The following is a 27,508-nucleotide window of genomic DNA, read 5'->3' as shown; positions in this document are numbered from 1 at the left end:
ACATGAAAACCAATGCTTCCCTATGGGAATGGTTCTCACCTGGGCGTTTTACAGCGCGTACGATCGCGCTGTAAAACGCCCGACGCATAATCAAGTACTTGAGCTTCTTTGGGGCGTTTTGACGCGCGTTTGTGGCCATAGGACACTGCAGTCAATCACACAAACGCGCGTTTACTATTACAAAAAACGCGCATAAAAACGCGCGTTTGAGAAACGCTCAGGTGTGAAAGCAGGGTTATAACATGGTTATAAGGGAAAATAATAGCATTCTGAATACAGAATGCATAGTAAAACAGCGCTGGAGGGGTTAAAAAATAAAAATTTAACTCACCTTTAGTCCACTTGATTGCGAAGTCTGGCATCTCCTTCTGTATCCTTTGTTGAGCAGGACCTGTGGTGAGCATTAAATACAGGTAAAGGACCTTTGACGTCAGATCACATGCTCCATCACCACGGTGATGGACCATGTGATTGGAGCATGAGATCTGACGTCACCACAGGTCATTTAGCCCACAACTAGTAAAGAAGAGACCGGGAACTACGCGATCAAGAGGATAACTTTTATTTATTTTTTTAACCCCTCCAGCACTATTATACTATGCATTCTGTATTCAGAATGCTATTATTTTCCCTTATAACCATGTTATAAGGGAAAATAATACAATCTTCAGAACATCAATCCCAAGCCCGAACTTCTGTGAAGTTCGGGTTTGGGTACCAAACATGCGCGATTTTTCTCACGCGAGTGCAAAACGCATGACAATGTTTTGCACTCGCGCAGAAAAATCGTGCATTTTCCCGCAACGCATCCGCCTCTTATCCGGGCAAAAAACATGACGCCCGTGTGAAAGAGGCCTTAGAGTTGCTCCCGCTCTGCCAAACAACCCATTTGATTCCTCTTGTAGTTCGATGCGGATTAGATTTCCCTTGTACACACAATTCTGTATATTGTATACGGATCTAGGATTTTTACAAGGTAAAAAATCTCATTTTATTCAATATAAATCACATGATTATTACACATGATCCTGATGAAGCCTACGTGGCGAAACGCGTGTCGAGGTTGAAGCAGTGGGGAGTCGTGTTACCATTCTACAGCAGCAACATGGGTAGGTAACTTGGTAGCTGGATCAGGGTGGGACGAGAGGTTTGCAGTTCATTGTTATATGCCATCTTTATTAGTAGTACTGCACCGTCCATTGACACCTCACAGCATCCCCGGACAGAGGTTGTGAGCAATAGTCAGTAGTTGTTTTATACTAGGGGATCAGCATTCGCACCCGCAACTACACTTTTGCTCACGGCCTCTGGTAAATTGTTGTTCTCTGCTGGGTATGGTCACATTATCCCCCATTGTGATTCTCCACATTGTATAGCCCCTTGTGGCTCAGTCTCCATGTCCTGTCCCATTTGAGCAATACCTGTAATGATCATGTGATTTCTATTGAATAAAATGAGATTTTTTTACATTGTAAAAATCCTTGCTCTTTTTTTGTACAAGTTGCAGTAGGTTGGGGAGTGAGGTACTGTTTTTGGGTTATTGTAGGCTCTTATTTTATACGGATCTACTCACGATTTTCTGTTTTCGCAGTTTGCAAGTACAGCCAAACATGTAAGAAATACTCCACATGTTAATGAGGTGCTGGATGACCAAGCTCTGCTTAAGAGGTATAGGAAGGAAATCCTCGATTTGAAGAAACAGCTGGAAGAACTGGAGGTATTTCCCTGAACTGTCCCAAGTAGTAGTATCTAGAGGTTTCAGATCTTTGTTCTGTGGCTTTTTGTCCAACCGTTGGTATACGTATGGACAGTTTATAATCTATAGTGGAGTATGAAATGAACTACAAAGTTTTATTTTTAATTATTTTTTTTTTATTTTCTCTAGGGTTTTTTTTATTTTTGTTTTTCTTTACAAGTTAAACTGCAAAATATAGCTAAAGCTTTGCAAAAGTGGCAAATATAATGTAAAAAGCCTAATGCTGTTTTTCCTCCTTTCTGAAGGCCTCTTCTGAGATAAAAACCCATGCAGTGGCTAAAGAAGAAGAACATTCCCATTTGCTGGCAGAAATAAAGCAACTGCGAAAAGAAAGGGAAGAACGAATATGGAATTTGACAAACATAGTTGTTGCATCTTCCCAACCCTCCCACGAAGACCAAAGGGTATGGTTTTTCTTTTATCCTAAACTGTATCATTGCAACATTTGGTTTCAAGGCTTCTTTATACTACTGTATAATTGCCACAAAGCACAATTTCTTAGCTTTATTTTTTTGCAGGTTAATCGAAAAAGAAGGGTGACATGGGCACCCGGAAAGCTCCAAAATAGCTTGCATGCTTCTGTAATTTCACCCTTTGAAATTGGCTCTACATTAACTTCTAACCTTGCCAAGCGACCAAAGGTTACCGACTTTTCAACAATACAGGAGATAGATGATTGTAAGTGTGTGTTGTATGCTAGTAGTCGGGTCTTCATTCTCATTGAGAGAGGTTTATTATTAAATATAAATAAAAATTTTCCCTTTTTAAATTCAGCTGTTTGTACAGAATTTTCTGATTTCGATGATGTAAGCCGTGTACTTGATGACTTCAGTCAAGATGCAGACTGGAATTTCGGAAGCAAAGTCACTCGCAGGGAAAAGACGACAACAGCTCTGTCTCTTTCTATGATCGATTTTTCATCAGACAGCTCAAGGTTGGTTCTTTTTTACTTTTTTATATTTTACAGTGTAAAATTGTCTAGTTTTTATTTTCATAATATATAATTCATTCATTCTCCTCATCCAGTGCCCTGAAAAAAGACTCTTCCCTTCAAAAATGTAAAGAGCTGGAGCTGAAAGTTGCTGAGTTACAAAACCAGCTGACAAAGCTGAGTAAAGAATATGAGGTGGAATCCAGGAAAAGGCAGTCTCTTGAAAAAGAGACTTCAGAGTTACAACAGCAGCAACTTCAATCCAAAGAGCGTGATGAGCTTGTGCAGACCCTAGAGCTGGAAATAACCAGCTTGAAAGACCAGCTCAGGAATGGACATCAATGCAGCACACCAACTCCTCTGCCTGGAGACAACGTGGACATGTGTGAAGGGCTGACAGCACTAAAAACTGACGAGGAACAAGGACCGCAGTTGGAAGGAGCCTGCCAGGAACCTGCTCAGGAACAACTTTCAAGCCACATTCATGATCTTTGCCGAGAGCAAATACAAATGCTTGAGCTAAAGATAGCAGATCTGGAAGAAAATTCAAATCCTCAAAATGTGAGAGACGGCAGGTTTATTTATTCATTTTAAAAGGGTTCTACGGGAATGATTTAAAATGGCCACCAACAGTCTGTCCTAAAATATGAGCAGGGTTGGTTGCCACCACTTGTAGAGCTACCTAGGGTTGAGGGGGTGGGGTTTCATTACACTCTGGCATTTACGTATACTACACACTAGCAAGCGTTCCTGTCAGACTGCTCGGCCATGATGGCATATCATAGGCAGGATCACATCATTACCATCTATTGTAGAGCTGTGTAAGTGAGGGCCTGCTCTCTCAGCCCCCTAGGCAACCAATCCTGCTCAAATACTAAGGCAGTTTGCTGGCGGCCATTTTTTTAAATCATTCCCGGAGGACCTTTCACTGGTCCTGACATTACAATTAGAGATGAGCGATTTGCTAAAAACTTTGTTGTAATACTGTACAGAGTTCTCGCTCCATACACTATTAAAACATATTGGTTCTGATGAGCCAAAGTTATTACTGTAAAAAAAATAAAAAACTTGGTCTCAAACTCCAAGGGACTACTCGGAACCAAACCAGAGTTCGGTTACTAGGTTTTTACAAGTAATAATTCCTGACGTTATTACACAAAGTCTCGTGTAGTAATAACTTTGGCTCATTGGAGCCAACACATTCTAATACTGTACAGAGTGGGAACTCTGTACAGTATTACAACAAAGTTTTTAGCGTCATCCGAAGTCTATTTGCTCATCCCTAATTACAATATTAACATAGCTAAAGGGAGGAGGAGACGGCAGTGTTTCTCAAGGGGCGTCTCCTCCCTGGCTGGGACGCTTTTAAAAAAAAATAAAAAAAAATTTGGTTCTTCCTGCTATGACTCTCTCCGAGGCATTTTGTGCACCACGAAATATATGTGGTCATGTGAGTGCACCCTTATGCTTTTCCAGTTAGTCTACTCTGGTGTTGCATACTGAACATTTGGCATCTAATATACTTTAGCAAGCCCAATCATTTCCATAATGGTGTTCAGTTTGGTTAAAGTATGGTAACTGTCTTTAATTTAAATTAATATATATATTTTTTTTTTCTACTGAAACCTTAAAATTTTATAACTATAACTGATTTATTTCCAGAATGAGCAAACTTACCTTATGGAAAGCGTTCAAATATGTGAAGCTCTATTGGCGGAGAAAGTAAGTTATCATTCAGCCTCTGTATGAGCATACCATGCGCTACTATTTTAAATTGATATTAATTTTATCACTTTGTTTTGCACTTAGCAAAGTGCTTCTGACGAATTTGCAATTATGCAGAGTAACTTAGATCATCTAGTAGCTGAGAATGAAAGCCTGAAAACAGAAATTGCTGACTTGAAAAAATGTCTTCAGGAGAAACATGAAACCAATGAATTTGAAAGTCTGGAGAAAGAAATTCAAAAAGAGCATGAGGTGAGTCAAATGAATGCTGACAGCCCAACGGTCGCATCTCTAGCGTCAGTGCAAGATGACTATGATGGATATAGAGATAGTTGCAAAATAAATTGCTTTGTAATATATCTTGACTCTAATGTTACAATATTATTATTTATTTTTTTTAAGCGTCATTAATGCCAGACCCTGTACATATAAAAAGGATATACATGCACAATATAAAACAAATCAAGTACAATAAGAATGAACTTATTGAAAACTGGTACAGACGAGAAGAAGAGGACTCTGCCTGCAATACCTTACAATCTGCAAGTAGAGCAGGGCAAGTGGACTGTAAGGCCTCTTTCACACGGGCAGGAGTTCCGCGCGGGCGCAATGCGTGAGGTGAAAGCATTGCACCCGCACTGAAACCGGACCCATTTATTTCTATGGGGCTGTGCACATAAGCTGTGATTTCTCGCCCAATTCCTTGGGGGACACAGGAACTCTTGGGTATAGCTTATCTCCATAGGAGGCGTGACACTAAGTAAAAGACTGTTAAGCCCCTCCTCCAGCAGCTATACCCTCAGCCTGGAGAGAGAGACTTCCAGTTTTTTGCTTAGTGTCAAGGAGGCAAGACACTCTCTGCACTGCAGAGTTGTCTTGTGAAGACTTAGAGTTTTTAATTTTTTTATTTTTACTTTTTTTTTTCACTTGGATTTTTCCACAGGGACAACAGAGTCGCAGTAGACTTCTCTGTTTTCCCGGGGTTGAGCTGCACCAGGGCCGGTTATCCGCCCTGCTGCCTCCCCCACAGAAGAAAAGGAGGACCAGGGCAGCTCATGCTCCCCTGTATCCCGCCAGCACTGGGTCGCCCACCTGCAAGCCCCTCTCCAGCTACTGTCACTCTGTGCCAGTGGCTGAAGGGGCGTCCCAGCTGGATGGACTAGAGGGTGAAGACGTCGCAGGTGAGGTGGCTAGTGCAGCCGTTCCGCTCCCCTCCCCCCCCCCCCCCCTCCCTCTCTCCCCTCTCCGGAGGGTTCGGTGCTCCTCTCTGACTCCCCTTTACTGATGGCCTTGTTGCAGGCGCGATTCGGCGGCCGGGCGCCCTGCTTTGTCTGGAGCGGCGCGGCGGCAATGATTCATGGGGGAGACTTGTTTGAGGGCGGCCGGGTATGCGACCGCTGTGCCGTTGCATGGCAGGACGCCGACTCCCGGCCCTCCTCCTTGGGCTCCTACCTTGCTTCCGCTCGGCGGGGGCCATTCGGGGGTCCTGTGATGGTGGAGCGCGGGTTTTGAATCGCGCGCGCGCGCGCGATAATTTTTTCGGCGGGGGGCGGAGTTTCGGACCGGCCAGCGCTGGCTTGATCTTCATTCAGAGGCCGCACGACTTTCTTCCCGCGCCTCTTTAGTCCCGCCCACTCTCGTGCCGGCGTGCTTCTGGGAGCTCACTGCAGGACGGACCGTTGCTCTGATTGCACACCGCCGCTCTTCTGCTGCTGCAGCTTCCTTCTGTGACCTGGTAGGACTGTTGACCCTTCCTCACTGTAGCCCCCTGGCCTGGACTCGGGTTTTTTTCTTTGCTTCTACCAACATGTCTGACCCCTTAGTGCCAGTGGGACCTTGGTACCATACCTGCACCGCATGTAAGGCGCCCTTTCCTCAAGGGCAGTCTGATCCGCATTGCTCGCTTTGCAAAGACCCATCGCAGGGTCCGCCATCTGTTGTGTCACCCCCTGGCCTCTTGGATCCCCCTGACTGGGCTAGATCCCTCTCCCAGGCTGTGGTTAGTCTCACTAGCGTTGTGGGCCGACTTGCAGATGCGTTGCCCTTGTCGCAGCCGGATGATTCCCCTGCTGGGCCCTCCGGGTCCGCTGTCCTGGCCGACCCGTCTGAGTCTCTCTCTGCAGGCGATTCCTCTAGAGCCCGCCAATCCCAGAAGCGGCCTAGGGTGGATCACCGGTCATCCTCGGATGCCTCGGTATCCCCCCCAAGGGTGCGTTCTCAGTCGGGCCCTTCCTCCTTGCAGGATTTGCCCTCTGAGGGGGAGCTGGTTGATTCCGATTGGGATATGGATTCGGCGCTGCCTTCAAAGCTGGCTTCTGCTGTGGGCCACCTTATAAACAGTATCCGTGATACCTTTAAAATTCGCGATGATCCTCCTGATCCTGAGAAAACCAGTGTTTCCTTCTTTCGCCAGAAACAGGCTTCGGCGGTTTTTCCCCTCCATGCTGACTTTTCGTCAGTGGTTTCTAAGGCCTGGGCCCGTCCTGATGCACGGTTTACCCCGCCAAAAAAGTTGGATGTTTGTTATCCGTTTCCGGCGGATTGCATCACAAACTGGGCGTCTCCTCCCAAGGTCGACCCCCCTGTGGCCCGTTTGTCCAAGAGCACGGCTATTCCCGTCGCAGATGGTTCTTCATTACAATCCACTGAAGACCGCCGTGTAGAGACCCTTACAAAGGGTATCTTTTCGGCCTCCGGATCCGCACTTCGGCCAGTCTTTGCTTCCGCTTGGGCGGGTAAAGCGGTTTCAGAATGGGCATCTCAGCTGGATCTGGAGCTTGAATCTGACGTCCCTATTCAAGACCTCCGTGCCCTGACTCAACTTATAGTTCAGGCTGGAAAATTTGTATGCGAAGCATCCCTGGATGCAGGAGCTCTTATTGCCCGTTCATCTGCTCTGGCCGTGTCGGCTAGGAGAGAGCTTTGGTTAAAGGTTTGGTCGGCGGACGCCGCGTCTAAGCGGTCTCTTACTAGCCTTCCTTTCTCTGGTGCTCGTTTGTTCGGAACCCGTTTGGATGAAATCATTTCGGAAGCCACGGGGGGGAAGAGTACTCATCTTCCCCAATCCAAAGCTAGGAGCTCCACTCGTGGTCGTCCCTCGTTCCCCCGTTTCAGGTCTTCTCGTAGGGCTTCCGCTCCTCGCTCCGCTTCTGGTCCGTCCACTAATCCTGTCCAGGACAGGCGTAAGAAACCCTTTTTTCGGACCCAGCCCTCCTGGCGCAAATCTCAACCTGCTCGCGCTCCCGCGACCAAGCAGCCCCCCGCCTGAAGGTGCGCCCCCACCCACCCGGGTGGGGGGACGTCTCCTCCTGTTCAGGGACTTCTGGCGGGCGCACGTCTCCGACGCCTGGGCTCTCGAGGTTGTGTCTTCCGGATACAAACTCGAGCTTGCGTCCCTTCCCCCAGTTCGGTTCTTTCGCTCTCGGGTTCCCCGGGATTCCCGAGGGGCGGCCGATTTCTTTGCTGCCGTTCAGATTCTTCTAGACAAAGGGGTCATCATCCCGGTTCCCATGGGAGACAGGTTCAAGGGGTTCTATTCGAACCTTTTTGTGGTCCCCAAGAAGGAGGGTTCGGTGCGACCCATTCTGGATCTGAAACGACTGAACCGCTTCCTTCGTCTTCAGCGGTTCCGGATGGAGTCGCTCAGGTCGGTGGTGGCCTCTCTGGAACAGGGGGAGTTCCTGGCCTCCATCGACATCCAGGACGCCTACCTTCACATTCCAATCGCACGGTGTCATCAGTGCTTTCTGCGTTTTGCAGTGGGGTCCGAACACTACCAGTTCGTTGCCCTTCCCTTCGGGCTGGCGACGGCCCCTCGTGTTTTCACGAAGATCCTGGCCCCGGTCCTCGCCTTACTTCGTTCCAGGGGAGTTTTTCTGCTTCCATATCTGGACGATCTCCTGATCAAGGCGCCTTCTCTGTCACTGACTTCAGCCAGCGTGGATCTCTCGCTGCAGACCTTGCGCCAGTTTGGTTGGGTTATCAACCTACCCAAATCCTCTCTGGTTCCCTCCCGGCAATTGGTCTTTCTGGGGATGCTGCTGGATACCGATTCAGCGGTGGTTCGTCTTCCGTTGGAGAAGCGCCTGCTCCTCCATCGGTCGGTTCGGAGCCTTCTGTCCCACCGCCGTCCTTCTTTCCGGTTCAGCATGCGGGTCCTGGGTCAGATGGTGTCCTGCTTCGAGGCGATTCCTTACGCGCAGTACCACTCCCGCACCTTTCAGACGGCCATTCTGTCCGCTTGGGACAAGTCCCAGGAGAGTCTGGATCGGCATTTTCCCCTTTCCCCCCAGGTTCGTTCCTCTCTCCTCTGGTGGCTGCGGACCCCTCTTCAGGGGAAGTCCTTCCTGCCAATGACTTGGCTGGTGATTACCACCGATGCCAGTCTGCGGGGGTGGGGGGGAGTGTTTCCTCCCCGGTCCGTCCAGGGCACTTGGTCTCCGTCGGAGTCCAGACTGCCGATCAATGTTCTGGAGCTGAGAGCCATTCTTTTCTCGCTCCGACACTGGACTTCGTTGCTGCAGGGTCGCCCTGTTCGAGTCCAGTCGGACAATGCCACGGCTGTGGCGTACATAAATCACCAGGGGGGCACTCGCAGCGCGGCGGCGATGAGGGAAGTGTCTCTGATCCTTCGCTGGGCGGAGGTTCATGTTCCGGCCCTTTCGGCCGTATACATTCCGGGGGTGGACAATTGGGCGGCGGATTTCCTCAGTCGGACGACGATCGACCCGGGGGAGTGGTCTCTGCACCCCGACGTCTTCGAGTCTCTTTGTCTCCGTTGGGGTCGTCCGGACGTGGATCTCATGGCCTCCAGATTCAACTACAAACTTCCCATCTACGTGGCCAGGGCCAAAGATCCGGACGCTTACGGCGCGGACGCGCTCGTCCTCCCCTGGACGGAGTTTTCGCTCCTCTACGTGTTTCCGCCCCTGCCTCTTCTTCCGCGGGTCCTTCGGAAGATTGCGGCGGAGGGCACGCCAGCTATCCTGATCGCCCCGGACTGGCCGCGTCGTCCGTGGTACGCCGACCTTATGTTGCTTCTGGCAGACGCTCCCTTGCCTCTGCCTCTCAGAGAGGACCTCCTCTCTCAGGGGCCGATCTTCCACCAGCATTTAGGGTCGCTACGTTTGACGGCGTGGCTATTGAAACCGCGGTCCTGACGCGGCGGGGGTTTTCGGCTGACGTGGTCCGTACCATGATTCGTGCACGAAAACCGGCCTCGGCCAGGATTTATTATCGTACCTGGCGGGCCTATTTGGTTTTCTGTGAGGCCTTGGGGACTCCCCCTCTGAGGTTTTCCCTTCCTACGGTTTTATCCTTTTTGCAGTCTGGTCTGGCTCTGGGCTTGGGTCTCAGTACCCTGAAGGGTCAGATTTCGGCTCTTTCGGTCCTTTTTCAGCGTCCGCTGGCTCCGCTCGGTCCGGTTAAGACCTTTCTTCAGGGGGTTGCTCACTGTGCTCCCCCCTATCGCCCTCCTGTTCCTGCTTGGGATCTCAACATTGTGTTGGCGGCTCTCCAATCTTCCCCTTTCGAGCCTCTGCGCAAGGTTTCCCCTCGCTTGTTGTCTTGCAAGGTTTTCTTTCTCGTCGCTATCACGTCCCTTCGGCGTGTGTCTGAGTTGGCGGCTCTTTCTTGCGTGGAGCCCTTCTTGGTTTTTCACCAGGACAAGGTGGTTCTCCGTCCTGTTCCGGAATTTCTTCCGAAGGTGGTGTCCGCCTTTCACCTGAATGAGGATATTGTCCTTCCTTCTCTGTGTCCGGCCCCGTCGCATCCCCGGGAGCGGGAGCTTCACCGTCTGGATGTTGTTCGGGCTCTCAGGATCTACCTGGATGTGACCAGACCCTTTCGGCGTACGGATTCTCTGTTTGTGGTTCCGGAGGGTCCGCGCAGGGGACTGGCGGCGTCTAAGGTGGTTGTTGCCCGCTTTCTCAAGATGGCTATCATTGAGGCTTACCGTGCTCGGGGCAGGGATCCGCCCTTTGGTGTTACCGCTCATTCTACCAGAGCGGTCGGGGCTTCCTGGGCTCAGCGTAATCGTGCCTCGGCTGAACAGCTGTGCAAGGCGGCCACCTGGTCTTCTTTGCACACGTTCACCAAGTTTTACAGGGTGAACACTTATGCCTCGGCGGATGCTGCTTTGGGCCGCTTGGTCTTGCAGGCGGCGGTGCCTTGATGTTTACGGTGCCTGGTTCGCGTTTGATTGTGGTCCCTCCCTGTTTGTGGACTGCTTTTGAACGTCCCAAGAGTTCCTGTGTCCCCCAAGGAATTGGGCGAGGAAAACGAGATTTTTGTATAACTTACCAGTAAAATCTCTTTCTCGCTCTTCCTTGGGGGACACAGCGCCCGCCCATTGTTTTTTTGTTGGCCTTCGGGTGTTTTTTTCTGGCTTGTTGGTATTGGTTTTGGTTACTCCTTGCCTTTGTCTTGCACTACTTGGGCACATAACTGGAAGTCTCTCTCTCCAGGCTGAGGGTATAGCTGCTGGAGGAGGGGCTTAACAGTCTTTTACTTAGTGTCACGCCTCCTATGGAGATAAGCTATACCCAAGAGTTCCTGTGTCCCCCAAGGAAGAGCGAGAAAGAGATTTTACTGGTAAGTTATACAAAAATCTCGTTTTTCACGCATCACTTGTGCATTGTGTGAAAATCGCAGCATGCTCTATTTTGTGCGTTTTTTCACGCAACGCAGGCCCCATAGAAGTGATCAGGGCTGCGTGAAAATCACAAGCAAGTGCGGATGCGGTGCGATTTTTCATGCACGGTTGCTAGGAGAGTATCGGGATGGGGACGCGATCATTATTATTTTCCCTTATAACTTGGTTATAAAGTAATATAGTAGCATTAATACAGTATGCATAGTACAATAGGGCTGGAGGGGTTAAATTATTATATATATTTTTTTTTTTTACTCCCCTTAATCCACTAGTTTGCGCAGCTTGGCTTCTCTACTGTCTTATTCTTTGAGGAATAGGACCTTTGTCACTGTGCTCATCACATGGTCTATCACATGATCTTTTACCATGGTGATGGACCATGTGATGAGCGCAGTGACATCACCACAGGTCCTTTTCCTCACAGATGAAGGCAGAAGAGAAGCGCTACTGCTGCACGAACAAGTGGATTAAGGGGAGTTAAATTTTTTGGTATTCTGTATTAAGAATGCTATTTTCCCTTATAACCAAGTTAGAGGGGAAAATACAATCTACACAACACCTAATCCCAAACTTCCGTGAAGAAGTTCGGGTCTGGGTACCAAACATGCCGATTTTTAAAAAATCAAGCATGTTCCCGCATCGCCCGTGTGAAACCAGCCTAAGTGGTAGTGGAAGCTGCTCATCTGCCTGTGTAGTGGCAGCAGGGTTATTATCGGCTTTCCTGAAAAGTTGAGTTTTTCAGGTTTCATTTGAAAGTTCTGTTGGAGGACAATCCCTTCTGGGGTAATGAGTACGTGAGATATCTTGTAGAAAATTGTGTGAGGAGACCAAAGAAGGAAGTTTTGAGAAGATCAGAGATGACGTGTATAGAGAGTAAAAGGCTGAGAATCAGGCCAGGTAATCGCTAACAAGCGTTTTATACGAATGCTCATTAGCAGTTATGGCAGTATAAAGGTGCCAATTACCCGATGAACAAATCGGAGTTGTTTGGCAGCAGATCGTTCTGTTCTAAACGACCTCTGCTGCTGGGAAATAATGATTATGTACGGGGACAGACGATTGCTATTCCACTCACTCCTCCCCATACGGCGGCGAAGATCGCTGTGTGTTACATGCGAGGCTACAGAGGTGGATGTTGCAGTAGTCCAGATGGGAGATGAGGGCATGGACTAGCATTTTAGTTGCCTCAAAAGTAAAGGAGCGGCTACATTTCTTATGTTTGAGTTGGAGGTGCTAAGGGCTTACATGTGTGATTTAACATTTGATTCTTCCCTGTACTTTATCGCAAAGCGACAGACTTCTATGACTGGAGAATGTGTGGAGCCGTTAATTGTAATTGATAGGTTTGGGGGGCACTGACTGACATGGGGAAAGATAAATTCTGTTTTCTCCATGTTAAAGGGTTTGTCACATTTCAGCAAATGGGATTTGTTATGTAGAGGAAGTTAATACAAAGCACTTGCTAATGTATTGTTATCCATATTGCTTCCTTTGCTGGCTAGATTCATTTTTCCATCACATTATTCACCACTACACATTTCCATGGTGACAACCACCCTGCAATCCATCAGTGGTGGTCGTGTTTGGCTCTAGCCTTTGTGCAGTCCCACAATCGCTCCAAACGCTCTGCTATATTCTCTTCAGGCTGGCAGCTCAAGGGTTCTTTCTCAGGGGGTGTGTCCTTTCTGTCAGCTTCTATCAGGAAGTATGACTGGTGGTGGTTGAAGAATGTAACTGAGCATGTGCAACCACCTCAAGTATGTAGACATACACATTACTATACAGGTTAAACATTAGAAGGCACCATTATAATGAAGTAAAGAAAGTATCTCACAAATGGAGCAATTTTTTATCACAAATGGAGCATTTTTTTATCACAAATTTTAAGTTTTGTGAATTATATTAAAATAACATTAATTGTAGCACAACCCCTTTAAGAGCAGAGATATTTTGAAATAATAATACAACAATATATTGGTTAAAGAGTTCTGAGATTTATCTTCCAAAATGTGAGTGGTACTGGTTACCAGCACTTGGAGAGCTGCCTAGGGGGATGAGGCCTCACTACACACTATGCTCTGGCACTTGCATATACTAAATATTGGTGAATTCTCCTGTCGGGCTGCTCAGCCATGATGGCATATTGTAGGCAGGATCCCATCATTAACATCTATTGTGGAGCAGTGTAGTGACTAGTGAGGCTCCTGTGCAAATGGCGGCAACCCGTCCTGCTCACATTAAAGGACAGGTTTTACTGGCGGCCAATTTAAACCATTCCCAGAGAACCCCTTTAAAATTTACCACTAGAATAAGGTACAATGTGTCATCATAAAAACCATTTCCGAATCGCTTGTATGAAAAAAAAGCATTCCAAAGTTACCACATAAAGACTTTGAAACAAGGGACTTTTGGTCCAAATGGCTTCTGCTGGAAGGGGTTAATTTGTATATTTGTGTGTGGTGGTTTGTGTCCATTTCTTTCAAAGACGCTAATTAATAAGGACTGATGAGGGCTGCATCCACGTTCTTGAGATCCCAGCATTGTTGGCCCACTAATCGGGCTACGTCACATTTGAGGGGCTACCAGATTTTCTCTTGCATGTCTTTCAACAATAAAAAAAAAAAAAAAACTGTTCACTTTCTCTATACTTTAAAATGTGCTGCTTATACACAGCAAGCTTCTCGAGCACAATCTGGTGTGGTAAGACAGGAGCAGTATGTGTTAATAGTATTCCTTGAGGGTGTCCACAGTACTCACCTGGGCCCGAAAACTCATTAAGCCATTTTTATTGTCATGAAGAAAGTGGATAGTATTTAGACTGGTGGCTGGATTAATTTCACCTAAACTTGTGATTTATTTTTCTCTTTTTCTCTGCGGTGATGGCTGTCTAATCAACAAAATGCCTGCTAATGCTTCCTGCCCTATTGCTTTATTGCTTTCCAGGCACAACTAACCCATGAAATTTCCAGTTTAAAGAAGTTAATTGAGAATGCTGAAGTGTACAATCAAGAACTTGAGGTGAGATTTTCTCTAATCGAAAATCTGTCCAATTTGGCAACTAAAGGCAAATTCCCATTTATTTCCATCACTACGGACTCGGTATACATACATAGTGCATTAAAATACCATTTTGGAGTTTTGTTGCTCTCTCCAAACATCTGGATCCCTTCAGAGACCATGCATTCTGCTTGTTCTTTGGCCTTTTGCAAATCTCCTTATTCGGTGTAGTTCCTTTATTTACATTTTTTGGTGCAGATTTCTAGGACTTCTTTTTGGAAGATAGTTCTGTTCCGTTATGGCCTACTTTCTATCCTGTAGTCTTAACTTGCATAAAACTTGGTTATTAGTCAAACATGTAGTTTTAACTGATGGGATTCATGTTTTAGGCCTCTTTCACAGTACTATATGGCTATTTCAGTGTTTTGCGTTTAAAGCATGCTGCATATATTATTTTTATTTTCCCTAAAATGCTTTTTTATATTTTTACACGAATCATGATGTAATATATTCTGTATTTATACCACTGTGCTGATGCTTGGATCATTCTGTGGCATGCAAAGTACATGGAAGTACAAAGAGAATTCCATAAAGCCAGTATGGATAAAAAGTTGAAGCCTTTATTATCTTCCGCTAAAATACATGCATACAATGTGGTGGCGTGCTTGTGTCTTCAGACCTGCTTTAGGTTACTGTTGCCCAGCAAACTTGAGTCTTTACAGTCAATGTTAAAAATTCTCCTCCCCATTTTGACAAATCTTGAGACCCTTCAAAGCCATCAAAAAGGTGCTTCAAAAGACATTAGGCGCAGATTGCGGCACAACAACTGGTTGCACTGCAATCTGCGACTTCTCCCCACTCATGCCAGGTCTAAAATTGTGGGAAGGGGTGCGGGTCGGCAGGCCGATCCCATTTACCGCTTTCTAAGCCCGTTTTAGGAAGAGGTCTAAATGTACGAAAGCTAGGAAGACATTTAGAACTGGTGGAGGATCTGCTGAGGTTATGAAGGGGATCCAACGCCAGCTTAAGGGTTTATTAAGAATGGCGTCTAAAACGCCGGTAATAAATGTGCCCCATTGTGTTTCTAGCATGATGTTATGTTCTTATTTTTGATGTTTCAGAATGACCTGGAGAACAAATCCATACTACTTAAAGAGCAAGAAAAACAAATGGCAGAACTGAAGAAAGAGTCTGAAATACTACAGAAGAAAGTCAGCTATTCAGATCTTTGCTCATCCTTGGTATTCTGTTTTAGACTTGTAGCCATAAAAAAAAAACAGATGTATCTGTACATGTCTGCATAATACATGATGTTTCTCTTCAGGGTGACGGAGAAAAGCTGTGTGAAGAAGTGTTTCAAATGAGACAGTCTCTTAGTGATGCTGAAACAGTGACTCGAGACGCTCAGAAGGAAGCTGCCTTTCTAAGGAGTGAGAATCTGGAGCTGAAGGATAAGCTGGTAAGGGGGATCACTGCTGCAATATAGATGTATTAATCAATGGTGAAATATATTGAGGCTCTTCAGCTGTTTTGTTAATGTATCTTTTATATATGAAGGCCTCCATGGAACTGGCAGATACGCTTCCTGTACTATCTGTATAGGCGGTACAGCCGGTTAGGTGTGCTTTATGGCAGCGGAATTCAATAGGACTTTGTCAGAGAAATGTCTGTCTGTAGACTACGGATGATCAAGTCGATTTCTCATCTCCAAGCGGCTGTCCCTGTTGGTGAAGAATTTCCCCCGGCCACTTGACCGACAGACGTGGACATCCCACCCAGCCTTACAATCTAGCACCTATCTCCACAAGCTCAGAGGTCCTCAAGCAGTGCCACCACACTTCTGGGTAGCGGCGACACAGCAGAGCCTCTGCATTTGTGGCATTACTGAGAGCAGCTGCGCAGGATTGTGAAGGTCGGGTGAATGTCCGGCCATGTCAGTCAAGTAATCTGTGTATATACTGTTGCCATCCTGGCATATCTAGGCCTCCAGCATGCTGAACTTGTCAAGTATCCATTAAAATCCTGGGTCTTTCCGAGTTCAGAAGCAAAATGGACAGTCATCAGTGACTGTATAAACATGTTGTACAGAGATGGCTGTCGATCACGGATTAGACTGCCCCCCCTGATGCATGCAGATCGATCCCAACAAATGAGACCCATGCTTTTACATGGTATTTGCATTGGTGCAGGCACTTTTAGGACACTACAAAGTTTGACTGTCGGTGTATGTATTTTGCATAGGATGAGCTCTCAATCCGCTGTGAGAAAAGGGAGAAAGACGCCTCCGATTGCGAGAAGCAGCTGGAGATTGAGAAGTCTAATTACAAAAGGATGCAGGCCGACTTGCAGAAGGAACTGCAATACACCTTTAATGAGATTAACCAGCTCAACGGCCTCCTGGTGGGGAAAGTACCCAAAGGTTGGTAAAGTCATTGTTCATATACAGCTCCATTTCTGTTTATATATTGGCAGAATTTTATAACGGTTTATTTAAGGTAATAAACCTTTACATTAAAAAGGTTTGTTTTGAATATGGTATTAAATACTATAAGTATTCTAGTTAACAGTAACTATATGTGAAATCAAAGATGTTTTCTAGTGGGGTCCAACCACTGGGGCCCCTACCAATTATGATAATGGGGGCACTGTGTTTTCCTCTTTGAATGAAACAGTGGCCATCCATGTGCACTATTGCTTCCTACAACTCTATGAGACTGCCCGAGCGCTTGTACTCTCTCCAGCAGTCCCATAGAGCTGAAAAGAGTGGTAGGAGCACAAGTGTTTATAGTGGGAAAACCCCTTTAAGGCTACTTTCACACTCTCGTTTGGCTTTCCGTTTGTGAGATCCGTCATGGGCTCTCACAAGCGGTCCAAAACGGATCAGTTTTGCCCTAATGTATTCTGAATGGAAAAGGATCTGCTCAGAATGCATCAGTTTGCCTCTGTTCAGTCTCCATTCCAGTCTGGAGGCGGACAACAAAACGCTGCCTGCAGCATTTTTGCTGTCCGCCTGGCGAAGCGGAGCCAAACGGATCCGTCCTGGCACACAGTGTAAGTCAATGGGGACGCATCCGTTTTCTGACGCAATAGAAAACTGATCTGTCCCCCATTGACTTTCAGTGGTGTTCATGATGGATCCATCATGGCTATAGAAGACATAATAAAACCAGATCCGTTCATGACGGATGCATGGGGTTGTATTATTGTAACGGAAGTGTTTTTGCAGATCCATGACTGATCCGCAAAAAAAGCTAATGTGAAAGTAGCCTTATTTTACACTATTCACGTGTGGCACTTTCACTTTTTATGTTGCAGGGTTAAGTATATACACAAGAAAACCCTTTTTACGTGTTTGTATACTTACCCTAATATTACTGGCTCACTCATTTAAGTAGATTTCATTCACAATTGTGTTCTCATTTTTATAACTGTTTATATAATTTCGTACAAGGGGTGTCTACTTTCGCTGCCCCTATATGGACTTTATTTGGAGTCTTTGATATATCTTGTTGTTTTTCCCCTCTATTTAAGGGGTGAAATTGCATTATTCTAAGTAAGATATCTGCAATTTGTCCTCATGTGACTGCCATATAGTTGATGAGTTGTGTGGTTCAATCATAGTATGTGATCTGCAATTGGACTCTATACAACTCTTAAAATCAGGTTCACCTATTGTGCCCTTCAGCAATTATAACACTGTATATCCCTTTGGTGCATATTTCCAACAATACATTAGAGTGCACAATCATGTGACCTGGGTGTATGGTCACATGATTTGGGTCTATCATTGCGGCTTTACGTCATAGGCTACTTTCACACCTGCGTTCAGGTGTCCGCTCGTGAGCTCCGTTTGAAGGGGCTCACGAGCGGCCCTGAACGCAGCCGTCTGGCCCTAATGCATTCTCAGTGGAGGCGGATCCACTGAGAATGCATCCGTCTGCCAGCGCTCAGCCTCCGCTCCGCTCAGTGAGCGGACACCTGAACGCTGCAAGCAGCGTTCGGGTGTCCGCCGAGGCGAGCGGATCCGTTCCGACTTACAATGTAAGTCAATGGGGACGGATCCGCTTGAAGATGACACCATATGGCTCAATCTTCAAGCGGATCCGTTCCCCATTGACTTTCAATGTAAAGTCTGAACGGATCCGCTCAGGCTACTTTCACACTTAGAAAATTTTTCTAAGTTCTAATGCAGACGGATCCGTTCTGAACGGAGCCACCGTCTGCATTAATATCAGCGGATCCGTTCAGAACGGATCCGATCGAACGCTAGTGTGAAAGTAGCCATAGATGCCAAGGTAGCGGTGGCCATTTTAGTGAATGGGGGCAGCCCTGCATGAGATCTCGTGGGACTGCAAGTAGTTCAGTGTGCTCCAATGAGCGTGCTGAATACTCCCCATTTGATCGCAAAAGATGTGGGAGGTTTAATTCCGGCCTGCTAATGCTGGAAGACACTATGTGGGATATAGTATACAGGTGATCATGGTTACTGATAACTGCCTATATAATCATGACAACCACCCCGCTTTTCCCTGACTAAGCCAGCGCGTTGGGTAAGGGTAAGTGAGGGACACTGGGATGGATTTTGTGCACAGACTGTAATGATCTCATGTGGATACTTTGACATCCCTGGGCGTTTTGGCATGCACTTGCACTTTATACAGATGCATTAGTTGGTCTAATGAGCTATTGGCTTTATAGGGGATTTGTTGTTGCATACCCCTCAGGTTATATGTACTATCTAGGGCTGCAGTAAACTATTTCAGTAATTGAGTATTCTATTGATATTTTTTTACGATTAATCGACTAATCTAAGAAAAAATTGACTGTTTTCCTTTAAAAAAAAAACCCTCAAAACTCATCAGACCCTCTGCCATCAGTCCCCAACACCCCTCAATGTCCCCCAGTGCCATCAGATCAGCCCCTCCATGTCCCCACTCCCATCTGCCCCTCCATGCTATCCATTGCCGCTGTCCCCCTTCAGTGCCATGTCCCCAGCACCAGTGAAATAAAATACTACAGTACACAAACTAACCCGCGATACAAAATTGCATTGAGATGTGTTTTTTTTGTTATCGAATTAATCGAGTAATCGTTTCAGCCCTAGTCCTATTGTATGCTATTTGCTTTAAATGCCCTAGACTTGTATGTGAGATATTAAATGAGGTACCTTTCTCAGTTGGAACCCCCATGTTTGTAGAGTATTATACAGGTCCTTCTAAAAAAATTAGCATATTGTGATAAAGTTCATTATTTTCTGTAATGTACTGATAAACATTAGACTTTCATATATTTTAGATTCATTACAGACCAACTGAAGTAGTTCAAGCCTTTTATTGTTTTAATATTGATGATTTTGGCATACAGCTCATGAAAACCCAAAATTCCTATCTCTAAAAATTAGCATATCATGAAAAGGTTCTCTAAACGAGCTATTAACCTAATGATCTGAATCAACTAATTAACTCTAAACACCTGCAAAAGATTCCTGAGGCTTTTAAAAACTCCCAGCCTGGTTCATTACTCAAAACCGCAATCATGGGTAAGACTGCCGACCTGACTGCTGTCCAGAAGGCCATCATTGACACCCTCAAGCAAGAGGGTAAGACACAGAAAGAAATTTCTGAACGAATAGGCTGTTCCCAGAGTGCTGTATCAAGGCACCTCAGTGGGAAGTCTGTGGGAAGGAAAAAGTGTGGCAGAAAACGCTGCACAACGAGAAGAGGTGACCGGACCCTGAGGAAGATTGTGGAGAAGGACCGATTCCAGACCTTGGGGGACCTGCGGAAGCAGTGGACTGAGTCTGGAGTAGAAACATCCAGAGCCACCGTGTACAGGCGTGTGCAGGAAATGGGCTACAGGTGCCGCATTCCCCAGGTCAAGCCACTTTTGAACCAGAAACAGCGGCAGAAGCGCCTGACCTGGGCTACAGAGAAGCAGCACTGGACTGTTGCATGTCATTCGGAAATCAAGGTGCCAGAGTCTGGAGGAAGACTGGGGAGAGGGAAATGCCAAAATGCCTGAAGTCCAGTGTCAAGTACCCACAGTCAGTGATGGTCTGGGGTGCCATGTCAGCTGCTGGTGTTGGTCCACTGTGTTTTATCAAGGGCAGGGTCAATGCAGCTAGCTATCAGGAGATTTTGGAGCACTTCATGCTTCCATCTGCTGAAAAGCTTTATGGAGATGAAGATTTCATTTTTCAGCACGACCTGGCACCTGCTCACAGTGCCAAAACCACTGGTAAATGGTTTACTGACCATGGTATTACTGTGCTCAATTGGCCTGCCAACTCTCCTGACCTGAACCCCATAGAGAATCTGTGGGATATTGGGAAGAGAAAGTTGAGAGACGCAAGACCCAACACTCTGGATGAGCTTAAGGCCGCTATCGAAGCATCCTGGGCCTCCATAACACCTCAGCAGTGCCACAGGCTGATTGCCTCCATGCCACGCCGCATTGAAGCAGTCATTTCTGCAAAAGGATTCCCGACCAAGTATTGAGTGCATAACTGAACATAATTATTTGAAGGTTGACTTTTTTTGTATTAAAAACACTTTTCTTTTATTGGTCGGATGAAATATGCTAATTTTTTTAGATAGGAATTTGGGGTTTTCATGAGCTGTATGCCAAAATCATCAATATTAAAACAATAAAAGGCTTGAACTACTTCAGTTGGTGTGTAATGAATCTAAAATATATGAAAGTCTAATGTTTATCAGTACATTACAGAAAATAATGAACTTTATCAAAATATGCTAATTTTTTGAGAAGGACCTGTATATTGCACTGTACTTTGTTTTTTGTTTCCCAATATATTTGGTACAATTTGTATCTGGCCAATTTCCTTCCAGGTGTCCCTCCTTTTTGTACAGTGTGGACTTCTATGTGTTTTTTTTTTTTTTTTTTTTTTTTTTACTATTTAATACAACTATGTTTTTTGTGATACTAATATAGATCCAATTTTATATCCATTTGTTTGATTATTTCAGGGCATACACCTTTTTCTAATAGGTGCTGTAGTGGTTCATATGTGGTCCTTATAGGTCAGGTATAGGATTTCTGCTTCTGAAACTAGAAACCCTTGGCCACTTTCTTCATGAAACATTAGCACACTTTGTCTATGGTCTGTGTGCGGTGAAGCTTGAAGCTACATTACCACTAATAAACCATGCACTAACGTGGTGCTGTTTCAATAAGAAAGCAGTCGTGTTTTTCTAACTGCATAGAACTCTATTTCTGATTAAATCCAGTATTGCACGTCATAGTCCTTTTGTATTGCTTGCAGATCTCCTGTCTCGTGTGGAGCTCGATAAGCAGGTTGCAGACTATTCCAAGCAGTTGGCCAGTCTTTTGGAGGAAAAGAAGGCTTTGGAGCAGGAAGTTGAAAGCTTGTTGGAGTACAAATCTTTACCTAGCGAAGTTGAACACCTAAAAGACCAGGTGACTAAAAATTAGTTTTTTGTAGTTTGTGGAAGAATAGTTATTTATTGAAACCAAGTGTTCATAATTCAATAAGAGTAATTAAAGGGTCAAGATTCTGTACAGCTTACTTAATAGCCCTGTCATAGTACTGAATCCCTTTTTTCTTTAAAGGGTTTCTGTAACTTGAAAAGTTGATATTAACCTGGCTGACCTTAGCGATGTGCTAATGTCAGCTGAACATAACTATATTAGTGCCATCTCACTGCCTGCCACCGTTATTGAGAAAAATTAACTTTTATAATGAGCCAATTTTAGGCTGGGTTCAGACCTGAGCGTTTTACAGCGTGTTCCTACGCGCTGTAAAACGCTCAACAGGCAAAAACCAATGTTTCCCTATGGGCATGGTTCTCACCAGAGCGTACGAACGCGCTGTAAAACGCCCTACGCCTCAAGAAGTACAGGAGCTTCTTTGGGGCGTATTGTCGCGCGTTCCCGCCCATAGACTTCAGCGAGAAAGCGCCTAAATGGGCGTTTGCTTGTTTCCGCCCATTAAAAACGCCCGATACAAACACCTGATAAAAACGCCTGTAAAAAGCGCATATCTAATACGCTCAGGTCTGAACCCAGCCTTAGGCTGTAAAAGCCGGGGGGCGTTGTACCTGCTCCTAGAGGCTCCGTTTGCCCACCTTTTTTTCCACGCCCTTCTCTTGATTGACAGGGCAGCACTGCTCTCCTCCCGCCGGCCGTGTCTGCAGTGTAAATCTCGCGACATTCAGTATTTGGCGCAGTGAGGGAAGGACGTTTAGCAGCTGCTGGCTTCCTTAATGCTCCTGCACTGAATACTGAACAGCGTGAGATTTACACTGCAGGCACGGCCGGCGGGAGGAGAGCAGTGCTACCCTGTCAATCAAGAGAAGGATGTGAAAAGAGGTGGGCAAACGGAGCCTCTAGGAGCAGGTACAATGCCCCACGCTCCTTGAGGCTAATTAGCATATTATAAAAGTTCATTTTTCTCAATAACGGTGGCAGGCAGTGAGATGGCACTAATATAGTTATGTTCAGCTGACATTATCACATTGCTAAGGTCAGCCAGCTTAACCACCTCCCGACCGCCTAACGCACGGATGCGTCCGGAAGGTGGTTGATTCATTCCTCCTGGACGCATCCGTGCGTCATCTCGCGATAGCCAAGATTTCCTGTGAACGCGCGCGCACACAGGCACGCGCGCGCTCACAGGAACGGAAGGTAAGCGAGTGGATCTCCAGCCTGCCAGCGGCGATCGCTCGCTGGCAGGCTGGAGATGTGATTTTTTTTAAACCCCTAACAGGTATATTAGACGCTGTTTTGATAACAGCGTCTAATATACCTGGTCCTCTGGTGGTCCCTTTTGTTTGGATCGACCACCAGAGGACACAGGCAGCTCTGTAAAGTACCACAAAACACTACACTACACTACACCCCCCCCCCCCCCCCTTCCCTGTCACTTATTAACCCTTTATGAACCACTGATCACCCCATATAGACTCCCTGATCACCCCCCTGTCATTGATCACCCCCCTGTAAGGCTCTATTCAGACGTCCGTATGATTTTTACGGATCCACGGATATATGGATCGGATCCGCAAAACGCATACGGACGTCTGAATGGAGCCTTACAGGGGGGTGATCACCTCATATACACTCCCTGATCACCCCCCTGTCAGGCTCCATTCAGACGTCCGTATGATTTTTACGGATCCGCGGATCCGATCCATGTATCCGTGGATCTGTAAAAATCATACGGACCTCTGAATGGAGCCTGACAGGGGGGTGATCAGGGAGTCTATATGGGTGATCACCCCCCCCCCCCCCCCCCCCCCCCCCCCCCCCCCCCTGTAAGGCTCCATATTCAGTTAGCGGAAATTTGACCCAAGTTAGCAGAAATATTTTTTTCTTTTTTTTTCTTACAAAGTCACATATTCCACTAACTTGTGTCAAAAAATAAAATCTCACATGAACTCACCTCACGGAATCCAAATGCGTGACACCTAGGGGTGTCTTCTTTCCAAAATGGGGTCACATGTGGGGTATTTATACTGCCCTGGCTTTTTAGGGGCCCTAAAGCGTGAGAAGTCTGGGATCCAAATGTCTAAAAATGCCCTCCTAAAAGGAATTTGGGCCCCTTTGCGCATCTAGGCTGCAAAAAAGTGTCACACATGTGGTATCGCCGTACTCAGGAGAAGTTGGGGAATGTGTTTTGGCGTGTCATTTTACATATACCCATGCTGGGTGAGAGAAATATCTTGGTCAAATGCCAACTTTGTATAAAAAAATTTGGAAAAGTTGTCTTATGCCAAGATATTTCTCTCACCCAGCATGGGTATATGTAAAATGACACCCCAAAACACATTCCCCAACTTCTCCTGAGTACGGCGATACCAGATGTGTGACACTTTTTTTGCAGCCTAGGTGGGCAAAGGGACCCACATTCCAAAGTGCACCTTTCGGATTTCACAGGCCATTTTTTACAGATTTTGATTGCAAACTACTTCTCACACATATGGGCCCCTAAATTGCCAGGGCAGTATAACTACGCCACAAGTGACCCCATTTTGGAAAGAAGACACCCCAAGGTATTCGGTGAGGGGCATGGCGAGTTCCTAGAATTTATTTTTTGTCGCAAGTTAGTGGAATATGAGACTTTGTAAGAAAAAAATAAAATCATCATTTTCCGCTAACTTGTGACAAAAAAATAAAAAGTTCTATGAACTCACTATGCCCATCAGCGAATACCTTAGGGTGTCTACTTTCCGAAATGGGGTCATTTGTGGGGGTTTTCTACTGTCTGGGCATTGTAGAACCTCAGGAAACATGACAGGTGCTCAGAATGTCAGAGCTGCTTCAAAAAGCGGAAATTCACATTTTTGTACCATAGTTTGTAAACGCTATAACTTTTACCCAAACCATTTTTTTTGCCCAAACATTTTTTTTTTTTTTATCAAAGACATGTAGAACAATAAATTTAGCGAAAAATGTTTATATGGATGTCGGTTTTTTTGCAAAATTTTACAGCTGAAAGTGAAAAATGTCATTTTCTGCAAAAAAAATCGTTAAATTTCGATTAATAACAAAAAAAAAGTAAAAATGTCAGCAGCAATGAAATACCACCAAATGAAAGCTCTATTAGTGAGAAGAAAAGGAGGTAAAATTCATTTGGGTGGTAAGTTGCATGACCGAGCAATAAAAGTACAGGGAGTGCAGAATTATTAGGCAAGTTGTATTTTTGAGGATTAATTTTATTATTGAGCAACCATGTTCTCAATTAACCCAAAAAACTCATTAATATCAAAGCTGAATATTTTTGGAAGTAGTTTTTAGTTTTAGCTATTTTTGGGGGATATCTGTGTGTGCAGGTGACTATTACTGTGCATAATTATTAGGCAACTTAACAAAAAACAAATATATACCCATTTCAATTATTTATTTTTACCAGTGAAAGAATATAACATCTCAACATTCACAAATATACATTTCTGACATTCAAAAACAAAAACAAATCAGTGACCAATATAGCCACCTTTCTTTGCAAGGACACTCAAAAGCCTGCCATCCATGGATTCTGTCAGTGTTTTGATCTGTTCACCATCAACATTGCGTGCAGCAGCAACCACAGCCTCCCAGACACTGTTCAGAGAGGTGTACTGTTTTCCCTCCTTGTAAATCTCACATTTGATGATGGACCACAGGTTCTCAATGGGGTTCAGATCAGGTGAACAAGGAGGCCATGTCATTAGATTTTCTTATTTTATACCCTTTCTTGCCAGCCACGTTGTGGAGTACTTGGACGCGTGTGATGGAGCATTGTCCTGCATGAAAATCATGTTTTTCTTGAAGGATGCAGACTTCTTCCTGTACCACTGCTTGAAGAAGGTGTCTTCCAGAAACTGGCAGTAGGACTGGGAGTTGAGCTTGACTCCATCCTCAACCCGAAAAGGCCCCACAAGCTCATCTTTGATACCAGCCCAAACCAGTACTCCACCTCCACCTTGCTGGCGTCTGAGTCGGACTGGAGCTCTCTGCCCTTTACCAATCCAGCCACGGGCCCATCCATCTGGCCCATCAAGACTCACTCTCATTTCATCAGTCCATAAAACCTTAGAAAAATCAGTCTTGAGATATTTCTTGGCCCAGTCTTGACGTTTCAGCTTGTGTGTCTTGGTCAGTGGTGGTCGTCTTTCAGCCTTTCTTACCTTGGCCATGTCTCTGAGTATTGCACACCTTGTGCTTTTGGGCACTCCAGTGATGTTGCAGCTCTGAAATATGGCCAAACTGGTGGCAAGTGGCATCTTGGCAGCTGCACGCTTGACTTTTTTCAGTTCATGGGCAGTTATTTTGCGCCTTGGTTTTTCCACACGCTTCTTGCGACCCTGTTGACTATTTTGAATGAAACGCTTGATTGTTCGATGATCACGCTTCAGAAGCTTTGCAATTTTAAGAGTGCTGCATCCCTCTGCAAGATATCTCACTATTTTTGGCTTTTCTGAGCCTGTCAAGTCCTTCTTTTGACCCATTTTGCCAAAGGAAAGGAAGTTGCCTAATAATTATGCACACCTGATATAGGGTGTTGTCATTAGACCACACCCCTTCTCATTACAGAGATGCACATCACCTAATATGCTTAATTGGTAGTAGGCTTTCGAGCCTATACAGCTTAGAGTAAAACAACATGCATAAAGAGGATGATGTGGTCAAAATACTCATTTGCCTAATAATTCTGCACTCCCTGTAGTGTAGTGCAGAAGTGTAAAAAGTGGCCTGGTCATTAAGGGGGTTTCAGCTAGCGGGGTTAAAGTGGTTAATATCAACTTTTCAGGTGAAAGAAACCCTTTGAAGGGGATATCCAAGACTTTCCAAAGTGACCTACCCTCGGTGTTGGCCTATGAAGCACAAGGAGAAATGTATAAATATAGATACTAGAGATGAGCAAATCAATTCTATTAATTTGGAATTCATCTTGAATTAAAAAAAAAAATTGGGGATTCTAACAAACCCAAATATATTTCATCCTGGATTCAATTTGCTGTCTCTAAGGAGTACAGAGCCAAAGGCAGAAGGCCTCCTATTTATCACAGCTGGTCTACCCGGGCTGTAGGGGCTTCTTGGGTGGTTCATCACAGGGGCTCAGCTTTACAAGTTCGTAAGGTAGTTACATTGTCCACTCCGTGTTTTTGCAAAATGTTATAGGGAGCAGACCTTTGCATTTGCGTCTCTTTCAGGGTTCTGCAGGTGGCTATTTACTGGCTGCTCCTTTTCCTACTCTCTCCCCCCCCCCCCACACACACAACATTGGGAAAGGATTTTTCGTTAAGTACAAATATCTATTTTGGCCCCCCACCAATTAAAACTTACATGGCAATTTTTATAAAGTGAAGTATTTATTAAGCCAAATGTTGTAGGACACTTACTATCATTTTATGAGAAACTGGTGTAAATTATAGTTCAAATCTACACCAGCTCATAGATGATATATATTAGAATTTCTGCAAACAAACTGCTGGAAGATGTGCCAAGTTTTTTTAAGAGGCCTGTGCCGCTTAACTAATTTGGCACCTTTTTGTACCTGCAGACTTTAGACTAAGACTAGCATATGAAACACCAGTCTTAGTATGCCTGCCCCATTTTGTGTATTTTCCACCTTGAAGGTTTGTAATATTTTCCCGTTTATTCCACCATTTATAGCTCTCAGCCGCTCTGGAGGAGAAAGATAAGCTGCTTCAGGCTAAACAGGTAATATTCTTTGAGAGCATTTGGCAGAAATACTCGATGCAATGCATGTTTCAACTTCTTCTTGGTGCTCTTTACAGGAACTGGAAACTCGTGTTAAAGAATTGGAAGGATTGCTTGAATCTTCATGTATGGAGAATGATAATCTCCAAGGTGCAGTGAATAATGTAAGTTTAATAGATTTAAAAAGGTTAGTTTGCGATAACTATGTTGATAGCCTAGCTTTAGGATATGTCATTAATGTCAAATTACTGAGGTAGAACTC

At 45.3% G+C, this 27,508-nt stretch overlaps 1 protein-coding gene across 1 annotated transcript in view; it reads left to right on the top strand.

The window, feature by feature from the left end:
• Positions 1-27,508, top strand: part of CENPE (centromere protein E) — a 122,538-nt gene that overhangs the window by 19,903 nt on the left and 75,127 nt on the right. Inside the window, exons 11-24 of the mRNA XM_044277610.1 lie at positions 1,592-1,717; positions 2,002-2,160; positions 2,275-2,434; positions 2,531-2,690; positions 2,783-3,248; positions 4,350-4,409; positions 4,497-4,664; positions 14,008-14,082; positions 15,183-15,302; positions 15,386-15,520; positions 16,303-16,480; positions 21,344-21,498; positions 27,199-27,246; positions 27,324-27,410. Coding sequence (XP_044133545.1) covers positions 1,592-1,717; positions 2,002-2,160; positions 2,275-2,434; positions 2,531-2,690; positions 2,783-3,248; positions 4,350-4,409; positions 4,497-4,664; positions 14,008-14,082; positions 15,183-15,302; positions 15,386-15,520; positions 16,303-16,480; positions 21,344-21,498; positions 27,199-27,246; positions 27,324-27,410 — 2,097 coding nt within the window. The remainder of the gene's footprint in view (positions 1-1,591; positions 1,718-2,001; positions 2,161-2,274; positions 2,435-2,530; positions 2,691-2,782; positions 3,249-4,349; positions 4,410-4,496; positions 4,665-14,007; positions 14,083-15,182; positions 15,303-15,385; positions 15,521-16,302; positions 16,481-21,343; positions 21,499-27,198; positions 27,247-27,323; positions 27,411-27,508) is intronic.

Source organism: Bufo gargarizans, chromosome 1 (assembly GCF_014858855.1).
Source record: "Bufo gargarizans isolate SCDJY-AF-19 chromosome 1, ASM1485885v1, whole genome shotgun sequence".
NCBI lineage: Eukaryota > Metazoa > Chordata > Amphibia > Anura > Bufonidae > Bufo > Bufo gargarizans.
This window is presented reverse-complemented; position numbering and strand designations above follow the sequence as displayed.